Below are 13549 nucleotides of genomic sequence, written 5' to 3'. Positions count from 1 at the left end.
AGTCCTTTGTCAGATGCATAGTTTGCAAAATTTTTTTTCACACTATGTGGGTTGTCTGTTTACTGTGCAATTATTTCTTTTACTGTGCAAATGCTTTTTAGTTTAATTAGGTCCCACTTATTTATTTTTGTTTTTGTTGCATTTGCTTTTGAGTACTTAGTCGTGAATTCTTCACCTAAGACAATGTCTAGAAGAGTTTTCTAATGTTGTCTTCTAGAAATTTTATGGTTTCAGGTCTTAGATTTAAGTATTTGATCCACCATAAGTTGATTTTTTAATAAGGTGAGAGATGAGGACCCAGTTTCATTTTTCTACATGTGGCTTGCCAGTTATCCCAGGATCATTTATTGAAAGAAAAACCCAGTGTATTTGACTCCCCAGTCCTTTCAATAGGATGGTCACACCTTTTATATGGTTTCTGCCCTGAGGCTCAATCTGTGGAGGGGTGTGAAGTATATATTGTATAACTTTACATTCTATTTTGTGGTGCCTCCCTTTTAGGACAAAGGTGGCATTTAGACTCCTTTTAATACTAAGAAAGCTGTATGGAATTTCAAACGTAAAGAATTCAGCCAATGAGTTTTTCTCAGTTATGATTCTTTCGTAACATTGGGCATAAGAAATGTACGTAACAAGCAAGAGTTTTGGTAATACCCAATTTAGTCACAGACCCATGGCAACATCTCATCTTTGGTAAACAGTCAAGTATTACAGATCAAAAACAGATTTGATGTTCATTATGCAAAGCTAGCAGTGCACATGCAGAAATGTTGTGAACACCATCTTGTTAGATATTACCACTAAAGAGAGTTTTCTAGTTTAGTATAAAGTCCTTGTGCCCACTGTGAAATCACTTTAATTTTCTGGGTCTGTTGCTTCAGCTGTCTTTTAACTTACTTTCTTTTTAAAAAAAAAAAAAAATTCAAAATTTTTATTCATTTATTAATTATTATACTTTAAGTTCTAGGGTACATGTGCACAATGTGCAGGTTTGTTACATATATATACATGTGTCATGTTGGTGTGCTGCACCCAGTAACTCGTCATTTACATTAGGTATTTCTCTTAATGCTGTCCCTCCCCGCCCCCCCACCCCACGACAGGCCCTAGTGTGTGATGTTCCCCTTCCTGTGTCCAAGTGTTCTCATTGTTTAATTCCCACCTATGAGTGAGAACATGTAGTGTTTGGTTTTCTGTCCTTGTGATAGTTTGCTCAGAACTATGATGGTTTCCAGCTTCATCCATGTCCCTGCAAAGGACATGAACTCATTCTTTTTTATGGCTGCATAGTATTCCATGGTGTATATGTGCCACATTTTCTTAATTTAGTCTATCATTTGGGTTGGTTTCAAGTGTTTGCTATTGTGAATAGTGGCGCAATAAACATACATGTGCATGTGTCCTTATAGTAGCATGATCCTATAATCCTTTGGGTATATACCCAGTAATGGGATCACTGGGTCAAAAGGTATTTCTAGTTCTAGATCCTTGAGGAATCGCCACACTGTCTTCCACAATGGTTGAACTAGTTTACACTCCCACTAACAGTGTAAAAGTGTTCCTATTTCTCCACATCCTCTCCAGCACCTGTTGCTTCCTGACTTTTTAATGATTGCTTTCTCTTATTGCCAACATACTTGGTAGGAAATTCCACTTGGACTTCCCTAATGTCAACTTACAGTCAGTATTTCACAACTTTCCTGACTTACCTCTTTCTCTACCCCTCTTAATTTGCATCTATCCTTTTACCTTCCCTATTCCTACAGATGATCTTGTTACTTTATATCCCAGACCACCAACCTCAAAAACCTGGCTCTTTTCTCTTATCGTTTAGTATCCACCATCCCCCCTACATCTTCCTAAATAGCATACTTAGTCACAAAATCTTAGTGCTTTTTCTTTCAAGATGTTTTACAACCTTCACTTGGTTTCAGTGTTATATAAGTTTTAGGCTGTATTGGTAAATTTTCATGCTACTAATAAATACATAACTGAGACCGGACAATTTACAAAAGAAAGAGGTTTAATTGGACTTACAGTTCCACGTGGCTGGGGAAGCCTCGCAATCCTGGCGGAAGGCAAGGAGGAACAAGTCCCGTCTTTCATGGACGGCAGCAGGCAAAGAGAGAATGAGTTTGTGCAGGAAAACTCCTATTTTTAAAACCATCAGATCTCGACCAGGTGTGGTGGCTCACACCTGTAATCGCAGCACTTTGGGAGGCTGAGGCAGGAGGATCACCTGAGGTCAGGAGTTTGGGACCAGCCTGGCCAACATGATGAAACACCATCTCTACTAAAAATACAAAAAAAAAAAAAAAAAAAAAAAAAAAAAAAGAAGAAGAAGAAAAAGGCTGGGTGTGGTGGTGCATGCCTGTAGTCCTAGCTACTCTGGGAGGCTGAGGGAGGAGAATCGCTTGAACTTGGGAGGCAGAGGTTGCAGCAAGCTGAGATCGTGCCACTGCATTCCACTGTGGGTGACAGAGGGAGATTCTGTCTCAGAAAAAGCAAAACATAACAAAACAATGAAACCATCAGATCTCGTGAGTCGTATTCACTATCATGAGAACAGCACGTGAAAGACTTGCCTCCATGATTCAATTACTTCCCACCTGGTACCTCCCACAACACATGGCAATTCAAGATGAGATTTGGGTGGGGACACAGCGAAACCATATCAGAGGCTTTATACCTAAGTGATATCAACTTTATCAGCCTTCTAACAAAATTTTTCTCTTTTCTGATTTGCCCTGTAACCCATATTAGATTAGTATCCTAAAAGTGAGGAACCCTGTATTCTTTCTTTCTCAGAAATATTAATTGGTTCCTCAGTCTTTCAGGGTAAAGTCTGCTATCTTTCTACAAGTATTTAGGGTATTGACTCATTATAATAGTTAGGATTGGGTTCAGCTGCAAGTGACAGATGACCCAAAATAAAAGAGGCTCAAACAAAATAGATGTCCATGTTCAGAGAGATCCAGGGTAGGTTTGACACTCCATAGTATCAAAGACCCTTGCTCCATTTATCTTGTTATTCCCTCATGTGTGGCCTATATTCCTAAGTTCATTTCATGGTTCAGGATGACTCTCCAATTCTGTCTTCAATCCAGTCAGCAAAAATAAGAAATCGGTTTGCCTTATTTAAGGAAACTTCCTGGATGTTGCACCCACCACTGCAGTTTACACCTTTTGGTCAAAACTTATTTTCAAGACCAAATTTAGCTTTATTCTGATGAACATTAGCTATGGTTGGAATGTTTTTGTCCCCTTCAAAAATTATGTTATAACTTATTTCACAATGCAAAAGTGTTGGCAGGTGTGGCCATTGGGAGGAGACTGAGTCATGGGATCACCCTCATGAATGAGATTAGGTGCCCTCATAAAAGGTCTTCATGGAGAGGGTTCATCCCTTTTCAACTTTCTTTGTCTTCCACAATGTAAGGACACAATGTTCCACTCCAGAAGATACAGCATCAAGGCTCCATCTTCGAAGGAGAGAGCAGCCCTCAACCAGACAGCCAAATCTGCCAGTGCTTTGATCTTGGACTTCCTAGACCCTAGAACTGTGAGAAATAAATTTCTGTTCTTTATAAACTATGCAGTCTCAGGTATTTCATCACAGTAGCACAAAACAGACTAAAACACTATGTGTCCAGCTAAAAATTGGAAGTTTTATGACTGAGGTTGATAGAAAAATGGAAAAATTGACATATGATTATAAAAAGAAATCTCTGCCATATCTACCTTCTAACTGCTACTTCTTACACCAATTCACCATTCCAGTCAAAAGCTCTCCTTAGTCCATTTAAACATAAACTCTTCAAAATGCTCCAGCCTGCAGTTGTCTCTGTCCTTTAAACTAGAGGTACTGTTGATTTGGCAGCCAATCAGGGACTTATTTTGTAACAACCTTCTTATTTATTTATTTATTTATTTATTTTGAGGCAGTCTCACTCTGTCACTCAGGCTGGAGTGCAGTTGCATGATCTGTGTTTACTACAACCTTGGCCTCCTGGCTTCCAGCAATTCTCATGCCTCAGTCTCCCGAGTAGCTGGGATTACAGGCATGCACCGCGATGCTCCGTTAATTTTTGCATTTTTAAAAGAGACAGGGTTTCACCCATCTTGGCCAGGCTGGTCTCGAACCTCTGGCTTCAAGCAATCCACCCACCTTGGCCTCCCAAAGTTCTGGGATTACAGGTGTAAACCACCACACCCAGCCTGTAACAGCCTTCTTAATGTGGTTTTAATGATTAAGACACTGTTTGAATATTTATCCTGTTTAATCTTCTTAGCTAGATTAAGGGAGGCTCCTAAGCACTATATATCCCATCTCCCAACTGCTATTGCTTGGCGTATTGCCTGGAAAGTAGAGTGACTTGATGGATATGCTCTATTTTACCTAACAGGCTGACAGCACCAATCTAGTGCTATCATATATTCTATTATTAGGGAATGGTTATGTATCATGCGGTATAATGTATGGTATTGCCTTCCATCTCAGTTGCATATATACAGACAAAAGAAGACAATACAGTAATAAAAATGTGTTAAATCTCTACAACAATTTCCTTGGTCACTATATTAGAAATATGCAATGGCGCATTACTGAGTGTATTTATAATTTAGCTGTGGAGATAAGTGTCACAAAATACTAATACAATCATCTCTCTGTATCTGTATCTGTGGAGTATTGGTTCTAGGATCTGTCCCCAGCCCCCGCTGCTTGGATTCCCAAATCCATGAGTGCTCAATCCCTTCCATAAAATGGCATAGTAGTATTTGCATATAACCTATGCACACTGTATGCTTTCGATCATCTCTAGATTACTTAGAATATCCATTATAATGCCTATGCTATGTAAATAGTTGGTACACTATATGGTTTAGGAAATTACAGGAAAAAAAATGTCTGTATATGTTTAGTACAGATGCAACCATACTTTTTAAAATTTTAAAATAGAGAGAGAGAAAGTCAGGGTCTTGCTTTGTTACCCAGGCTGGAGTGCAGTGGTACGATCATGGTTTACTGCAGCCTTGAACTTCTAGGCTCAAGGGATCCTCCTGCCTCAGGCTCCCTAGGAACTGGGAGTACAGGTGTGTACCACTATGCCTGGCTAATTGGAAAAAAAAAAAAAATTAGAGACAGGGAATTGCTATGTTGCCCAGTCTGGTCTTGAACTCCTGGTTTCATGCAGTCCTTTCACCTCAGCCTCCCAAATTGTTGGGATTAGAGGTATGAACCGCCACACCCCAAACGCAGCTTATTATTATTATTATTATTTTCTCGAGACCGAGTCTCACTCTGTCACCCAGGCTGGAGTGCAGTGGCACGATCTCTGCTCACTGCAGCCTCTGCCTCCCAAGTTCAAGCAATTCTCATGCCTCAGCCTCCAGAGTAAATGGGATTACAGGTGTACGCCACCACACATGGCTAATTTTTGTATTTTCATTAGAGACAGGGTTTCATCGTGTTGATCAGGCTGGTCTCAAACTCCTGGCCTCAAGTGATCCACCTGCCTTGGCCTCCCAAAGTGATGGGATTACAGGTGTGAGCCATCACGCCTGGCCACACCCAGCTTATGTTGTGAAAAGTTTTGATACTCAATTGGTTGAATCCACAGATGTAGAACACAGGGATACAGAGAAGGAGGACCCACTGCATAGACAAATACACTATTATTTAGGAGAACAATGTCAACACATGGACTCCCTTCCCCTGCCCCGAAAATCCTAAAGATAAATATTGATATCGATAATAGATAATAAAAGGATAATATGATAAGAATCTTGATTTTTAAAATTTTAAAACAATAAATTTCCAAAAATTCTGAGGATTAATGTATGGAAAAAGTAAGTTAGTGCTATATTAAAACGGGTATTGGGTCCCATGATCTTTGTTCTTCCTGAAATGGCAGTGGATCTGGGTTGAGCAGATTCTGCTGATCTTTGTAATATATTCCCTACATTTGTGAATCGTTACCTGTGTGCAATCTGTGATCATAAGAAGCGCAAAGCTGGGCAATTTGGAATTTAAATCGATGGCTTTGGTTTTATCAACACTGAATTAAACACACAGGCTTCTCAATCTAAACAGAATTCAGGAAGGACTATGGCTTTGGTGCAAAAAATATTATTACATCACTTTACAGATTCTTCACACTTAATGAAACTCTGTCACAATTCTATCAAGTTGGTTTATCTGGTGTTATGAATCCCTATTTAATAAATGAAGAAACAGTGCTTCAGTGTTTAACACACTTCAGGCCATATAGCAAGTAAGTGGCTACCCAAACTCAACCCTAATTCTTTTACTCTAGGTCAATATTTTGCATAATACCACACTGGAACTCAGTTATTCACAGCTGTGTGAATCCTTGAAGGCACATAATTTCCTGGATGCCCTAGGTAGAGAGAACTAAGATTCTAATGTGGATTTCCTGATGAGAAGAATTTTGCCATTATCGATCTAAGCTAATATCCTTGGAAATAACTGGGGAACTTATTCATATTTTCTTAAAAATAGGTTTTTAAAGCAAGATGTAGTTGAGAAATTTGTAATTCCCAAGTGTAAGAGTCTCAAATTCTCTACATAAAAAGACAAGAACAACAGTAGTTAATATACATGCTAGTGTTTCAGAGGAGATAGTAACTAGTCGTGGAAAATCTAGATTAGTTAGGAAAAGGCTATTAAGGAAAGAGTCAATAATAGTGGGTTCGCCTACCTCCTATTAGGATTTTTTTTGTTTTGTTTTTTTTGAGACAGGGTCTCAGTTTATCACACAGACTGGATTTCAGTGGCACAATCATGGCTCACTGCAGCCTCAACCTCCTGGGCTCAAGTGGTCCTCCCATCTCAGCCTCCCGAGTACATGGGACCACAGGCAGGGGCCACTATGCATGGCTAATTTTTGTATTTTTAGTAGAGATGGGTCTCACTATGTTGCCCAAACTGGTCATGAACACCAGGGCTGAAGTGATCCTCTTGCCCTGACATCCCATATTTTTTATGGCAAGAGAACTAATTGGGTATGGCATTAAACAAAAATAATTACATAGCTCTGGCTAGGTATATTATATACACGTATTACCATTAACACAAGAACTGGAAAGATAAACCAAGAATATTAACGTATTTGCATCATACCTTTTCCAGGGGGCAGGAAAGAGAGTAGGAAACCATCGCACCACTCTGAGAAAAGTGCAGAAATACTGTCCTGTTCTCTGAAGGAAAGCTATTGAGTTATTAAACCAATTTTGGATTTTAGTTTGGATGTTGGATGACTTGGTTGTGTATACTTTGGGCAGGTTTCAAGCTTGCTGCTTCCACATCAAAGAAAGAAAATACACCAAATAGCAAAAAAGATTTAGAAATAAAAGATACTTTATATCATCCCTCTCCAGCATCCAATGTAGAAAATAATAGCAGTTATTTACTGAGGGCTAACTACGTGCCAAACACATGCTACCATGTACACTGCATACCTTTTCCCTTAATCTTTCAACCATGTGAAAATAGATGATACTATCTTTTCACAGAAGAGGAACTCCAAGCTCCAAAAGATTAGTAACTAAGACGACACAGTGAGGAGGAGGCAGAACAGAATCCATCTCTACTTGCTTCTGAGTTCACCCTCTAACCACTATTCAGCGAGGCAACAGTAAATTCCTTTTGTTGGGCTTCATAGCAAAGAGCTGGCAGAGTATTATCTAAACTAGACATGGCATTAATGTTGGTTTGTTATATATCACAAAGCTTCCCTGCAGCCATCGTTAACTATTATATCAGGTTTTGTAGCTTAATATATCATCATTACATCATCAGTAGGAAAACGGTTCACGAACTCTTGCTATCGACATCGTAAGAGTTCCTTGGTTCCAAGAAATAATAAACCTCAATGTCAAAATCGTTGGGAAGTTCTTCTCCAGAATTTATCTCACAGAAATTGGGAGGTCCTCTGATTCAATAAAATCTTTCCAATTGAAACCCAAACTAAAGTACTTCAGAGTACACGTTTGTAGTTGTTGTTGTTGTTTTTGAGGAGTCTCGCTCTGTTGCCCAGGCTGCAGTGGCGTGATCTTGGCTCACCACAACCTCTGCCTCCCCGGATCAAGCGATTCTCCCGCCTCAGCCTCCTGAGTAGCTGGGATTGCAGGTGGGTGCCACCACGCCTGGCTAATTTTTGTATTTTTAGTAGAGATGGGGTTTCACCATGTTGGCCAGGATGGTCGTGAACTCCTGACCTCGTAATCTGCCCGCCTCAGCCTCCCAAAGTGCTGGGATTACAGGTGTGACCCACCACACCTGGCCTAGAGCATATGTTTCAAAACGTTCATCACACTGAAACTATTCAGTTATGTTAAAAAGTATAATGCACTAAAACACTACAAATGAGATTGAGACACTACTGTCCCCAAGCAGCTGGAGATATACGTAGGTGTTAATAATCTACTAGTTGGAAGGATAGTACTGTGTGTACAGTATCATTACTTTAACCTCATCATTTGCAGTTGATTGCATTGCACCGACACTCTGTAACTGCCTGTGAATCATGTCAGAGTTACTCCGTCGACATTTGCCGAACATTTGTCACGTGGCAAAATATTTACTGTAGAAAAGTTGACACATAATAGCTCTGGGGGTTTCACTAAATGAGCTTTACACAACAGGCTACAGGTACAACCCATTGATATGTAGTCTCCAAAAAATATGGTTTATGATTTAAGAATACTGCCTCGCCAGAAGCTCCTTAAGCGTAAACAAAAAGGGTTTTGTGACCAGTGAGGTGACTTGGCTTCACCGTTTGCTGTCACAGAACTATTCCGTGGGGGATTTCATAAGTAGTGAGGGAGAGGTGGAAGACCCGGCTGAAAATAAAGTGGGAGCAACCGGTCCTGATCTGTTGTTGGCTAGGGATTCGCCTAGAGGGAAGAAACACGGAATCTCTACTAAGGCTGTGGAAGGCGTCAGGGCAAACCTCAGCCTCCTCTCACTGGACGCGTTCGCGCCACCTGTCAGACTGGAGGAGCCGTCAGGGATTGAGAGGGTCGGGAGAGGGTGCCCGGGGCCCCGGAAAGCGGCTGCAGGTCGCAGGTCTCCGCCCGAGAGGCGCTGGGGGTGGGGTTGCGAGCAGTGGGGGCTGCGTGCTAGATACGGAGGAGACTTCACGTGGTCTCCAGAGCCCTGCTAGGGGACCCGGGGCGCTACCGCGCGCCCCTCCCCTGAGGTCTCAGCTCCTCCTCCCCGGCACGTGACCGCAGCTGGCTGGTAACTGCGCTCCCGCAGAGTAGCTCGCTCTGTTTCTTCCCTCCCGCCGCGGTGCCCTTCTTCTCCCCCGTTCCCATCCCTCCGCCCTCCCCCGCCTCGCTCCTCACGTCCCAATCGCGGCTTGAGCTTAGAAGCGCCCGCCCCTCCACCCTTTTCTTTGCTTGCTCATTGGCTGAAGTCTCAAGGACGCGTCCCGAGGGCGGGTGGCAGCCATTGGTGGGATGAGCAATCCGAGTTCCCGGATGAGGGAACATTCTGCAGTATAAAGGGAGCAGGGAAGGCGGGAGACAGCGCAGTTTGAATCGCGGTGCGACGAAGGAGTAGGTGGTGGGATCTCACCGTGGGTCCGATTAGCCTTTTCTCTGCCTTGCTTGCTTGAGCTTCAGCAGAATTCGAAATGGTAAACTTCCCAGAGACGCTCGATGACTTCGCGGGTTTTTGCCGGCGGGAGAAAAACCCGTTACACGGGGGATGGGGGTGAAGTGGCGACGGTTGGGAACGCGCGGAGACAGGATTTAGAAGAGCGGGGGGAGGGAGGTGTTTTGTCGGCTGCTAGCGGAGCAGCCTCGGATCCGCGGCGGGCGGCGACGGTTGGGTGGCGCGCGCAGCGCCGCTGGGGGCCGGCGGGCGGGCGGAGGCGCGCGGCCGCGGCGAGCGCGCGGCGGGGGGCGGACGGGCGGGGTCGCCCCTGCGGCGCGCCGCGGGCCAGAGACCCCAGCGGGGTTCGGGGACGCGCTCGCGGCGGGACGCGCCGCGGTGGGGGATGGGCGCGCCGCCTTGGTAATTCTATATTCTCCGTTCCTCCTCCGCTTGCGGGCGTGTGCGCGCCGCAGGCTGGCGGTAAGGCTGGAAAGGACTCCGGAAAGGCCAAGACAAAGGCGGTTTCCCGCTCGCAGAGAGCCGGCTTGCAGGTCAGTAGTTGTTCGTGCGGTCTGGGAGTCGTGATGTTTTTCTTTGCATCTCGTTTTTTGTTATTCGCCGCTCTCGATGGGCGTTTCGTCTATGCGTGGGTGATGCGGTGTCGCGACTTGGGCTGCCCATACGATAAATATGGGGGGGAGGAATCACGTGTTTCGATGTCGGGACGCGTTGCTGCGCCCGTGCCCCTTGCTTTGGCGCGCATATAATTTCCCCATCTCTAGTTCTCCTATTTTTGTGCATTTATGTTTGTGTATGCTTAAAATTTAAGTTCCCAGTGGGCCGTATTCATCGACACCTGAAATCTAGGACGACCAGTCATGGACGTGTGGGCGCGACTGCCGCTGTGTACAGCGCAGCCATCCTGGAGTACCTCACCGCAGAGGTAAATGGGTGAACGCCTATAATCCGGAGAAGGTTTGGGGGGCGGGGAGACGGCAAGAGGGAAGGAGGAAAGTGATGCAAGAAAACTCCCAGGCCCTGAACGCGGCGAGAGGCCTTAGAGAACGCTAGAGGGAGCTGGTGTTCAACAAGGATCCTACTGATGAGCTTGAGTTCTCTGCTCTTGGAATTAAAATTGCGTGTCCCCTGTATATCTTGCCAGTCAGATAGTGGGGAACGACTCCAGTTGGTAGATAAGCGTTTGTGAGGGTTTTATTCTGTTCTCTGAATCTTGGCCAAAGGAAAGTTGGAAGGGAACTGATTAGATTCTGCCTTCTAGGTACTTGAACTGGCAGGAAATGCATCAAAAGACTTAAAGGTAAAGCGTATTACCCCTCGTCACTTGCAACTTGCTATTCGTGGAGATGAAGAATTGGATTCGCTCATCAAGGCTACAATTGCTGGTGGTGGTATGTTAACTTCTAAAATTTTTAAAAATTTCTTCAGAGGAAGGAATTCTTTGCTGCTTTAATTTCATTAGTTTTTCTAGAAGAGGAAATTTAAGTATGTTTTCATTGATGCAAGTATGGTTTTATCATGAAATTTGATTCATATGTATAACTATGAATTTTTACTTCCTACTTGAGCTGCACGTTTTTAAAGATACTTGAACAGTATACTTTTCTTGGTTTCAAATACTGTGATTTTTAAAAAAAAATCTTAAGTAGAATTAATTCCTGTCACTCTCCTAGGTGTCATTCCACACATCCACAAATCTCTGATTGGGAAGAAAGGACAACAGAAGACTGTCTAAAGGATGCCTGGATTCCTTGTTATCTCAGGACTCTAAATACTCTAACAGCTGTCCAGTGTTGGTGATTCCAGTGGACTGTATCTCTGTGAAAAACACAATTTTGCCTTTTTGTAATTCTATTTGAGCAAGTTGGAAGTTTAATTAGCTTTCCAACCAACCAAATTTCTGCATTCGAGTCTTAACCATATTTAAGTGTTACTGTGGCTTCAAAGAAGCTATTGATTCTGAAGTAGTGGGTTTTGATTGAGTTGACTGTTTTTAAAAAACTGTTTGGATTTTAATTGTGATGCAGAAGTTATAGTAACAAACATTTGGTTTTGTACAGACATTATTTCCACTCTGGTGGATAAGCTCAATAAAGGTCATATCCCAAACTAGTTGTGTATTAAATTGGCTTGATTGTAATAGGAATTTGTTTTGAATATCTAGCAGCAATAACTAAGCACATTTCTTTGTGACTGACCTGTCAAATCTAGATCAACAAAGTGAGATAGACCAAGTATATATTTTTAATGTTATAAGCTACTAAAGTTTTAATTTAAAAAGTTGGCAGGAGCTGGAGTGGGACCATTTCAGTTTGTGCATTGACTTTGCTTGCTGTGTGACAGCACTGCATTAGTATGCTGTTAGTGTGGTGGACTTGGGGAGGCAGAGAATAGGTAGGAATGTCCTGTATATCCACATAATGAACTCCGAATTTAAACTCTGAAGCTAATAGTACTACGTGCTAGGCCCTGCTTTGAAGTCTGAAATTGAAATTGTTAAGTACTCAGTAACATCATTGGGGATATACTATCTCCATTTTATTGAAGAGAAGCAGGCTTTCTTATTTCAAAGTACCGAGTTCTGGTGGTAGTTAGAATTAACAGCTTGGCTCACAGCATTTTGTAAAAATCGTTACCTTGTTGGGTTGAGCAGATCGTTTCCACAGTTTGTCATGTTTTTTAAAAAAATTAAAACTGCACATAACATTCACCCCCACCCTCACCGTGAAGACTAACATGACACCGAACTTCCAAGTGGTAATGTTACCCAAATGGGAAGGAAAAGGTGAAATCAAAAGTTTGCTTTAGTTAGGGCAACACTTGAGGGGCTGATTCCTCTCTTGTTTTGAATACACAGGATTAGGGCTGCTCTGCACCACTCGTTGCAAGCTACAAATTAAACTGCTTTGTACTACTTTGGATAGCCTGACATCTGGGTCAGAAAAAAATGTGCAGCTGAAATAAGGCTGTCATACAAGCCCTAAGATTAGGTTCAAACAACGCTCTAACGTGTCCCGGAAGTGCTGAGACTGGACTGACTGGCACCTTGGTCCTCACCTGACCGCATCCTCCCTCGCTTGAGGGGCTCAGAAGCGGGGCCTCCAAGCTCTGGGAATTTAACTGAAAACGAGTGTCCCCTTCCGCCATCCCGTCCTTCTGACCCCATCTGCGAGGGCCGTGCCCGGAGGTCACAGGGCACGGCGCTTCCAATGCCGGCAATCGGGTCCGGGGCGGAACCCCCCACTCCGCGATGGGCAGCCCGGCTGCCACTGCCCGCCTCGCGGGCAGGTCAGCTTCTAGCCTACCGGCGCCGTGCGCTGACCACCAAGTCAGCTCGGATGCCCGGGTCCAGGAGCTTAGTCCTGGGCCGGGACGGATGCGGCTTGCACCCTAGGGGCTCGCGGGGGGCGGGGAGGCCGCCGTGAGGAGGCGGAGCTGCGAGGCCCGCCCGTCAGCCCGGGCCGTCGCCGCCGCTGCCGCGGTCCCCTGCGCTCCTCCCAGCCTGCCGCCGCACGCCCACAGCCGGTCCGCCTCGCCTCCTCCGCGGCGGCGGCTTCCGCCCCTCTTAGCTGCGCTGCGAGAGGAAACGGAAGAAGGAGCAAGCTATGGAGGGGAACAGGGATGAGGCTGAGAAATGTGTCGAGATCGCCCGGGAGGCCCTGAACGCCGGCAACCGCGAGAAGGCCCAGCGCTTCCTGCAGAAAGCCGAGAAGCTCTACCCACTGCCCTCGGCCCGCGGTGAGACCTCAGCGTCCTTTCTCTCCCTGCCCAATCCCCAGACCACCGCGTAGCCCGCCCCTGCCCCCACCTCGGCCCCTCCTGGAAGCCTGCGGAGCCCCGGCCTGCCTGAGCCATCCCCAGCCCCAGGCAGGTGGGGAGCATCTCGACACACCCCCGCCCTGGCCC

At 44.5% G+C, this 13549-nt stretch overlaps 2 protein-coding genes and 1 long non-coding RNA gene across 4 annotated transcripts in view; 2 read left to right on the top strand and 1 right to left on the bottom strand.

Moving 5' to 3' along the window:
* Positions 1 to 9448, bottom strand: part of LOC119621299 (uncharacterized) — an 81587-nt gene extending 72139 nt beyond the window's left edge. Inside the window, exon 1 of the long non-coding RNA XR_005237842.2 lies at positions 9153 to 9448. This is a non-coding gene — a long non-coding RNA (uncharacterized lncRNA). The remainder of the gene's footprint in view (positions 1 to 9152) is intronic.
* Positions 9449 to 9478: 30 nt separating this feature from the next.
* H2AZ1 (H2A.Z variant histone 1) lies at positions 9479 to 11752 on the top strand. The gene is made up of 5 exons (XM_007999384.3): positions 9479 to 9665; positions 10099 to 10176; positions 10455 to 10568; positions 10905 to 11034; positions 11317 to 11752. The coding sequence occupies exons 1-5, from the start codon at positions 9663 to 9665 to the stop codon at positions 11376 to 11378; spliced, it is 387 nt and encodes a 128-aa protein (XP_007997575.1). The 5' UTR covers positions 9479 to 9662; the 3' UTR covers positions 11379 to 11752.
* A 1361-nt stretch (positions 11753 to 13113) lies between these two features.
* Positions 13114 to 13549, top strand: part of DNAJB14 (DnaJ heat shock protein family (Hsp40) member B14) — a 51033-nt gene continuing 50597 nt past the window's right edge. The window contains exon 1 of one of the 2 annotated variants that reach the window (XM_007999385.3): positions 13114 to 13381. In XM_007999385.3, coding sequence (XP_007997576.1) covers positions 13249 to 13381 — 133 coding nt within the window. In that variant the 5' untranslated portion in view covers positions 13114 to 13248. The remainder of the gene's footprint in view (positions 13382 to 13549) is intronic. The other variant, XM_007999386.3, reaches the window with a different exon arrangement.

This window comes from Chlorocebus sabaeus, chromosome 7, assembly GCF_047675955.1.
Source record: "Chlorocebus sabaeus isolate Y175 chromosome 7, mChlSab1.0.hap1, whole genome shotgun sequence".
NCBI classification, from domain to species: domain Eukaryota; kingdom Metazoa; phylum Chordata; class Mammalia; order Primates; family Cercopithecidae; genus Chlorocebus; species Chlorocebus sabaeus.
The sequence above is the reverse complement of the archived record's forward strand: the minus strand, read 5'-3'. Positions and strand labels throughout refer to the sequence as shown.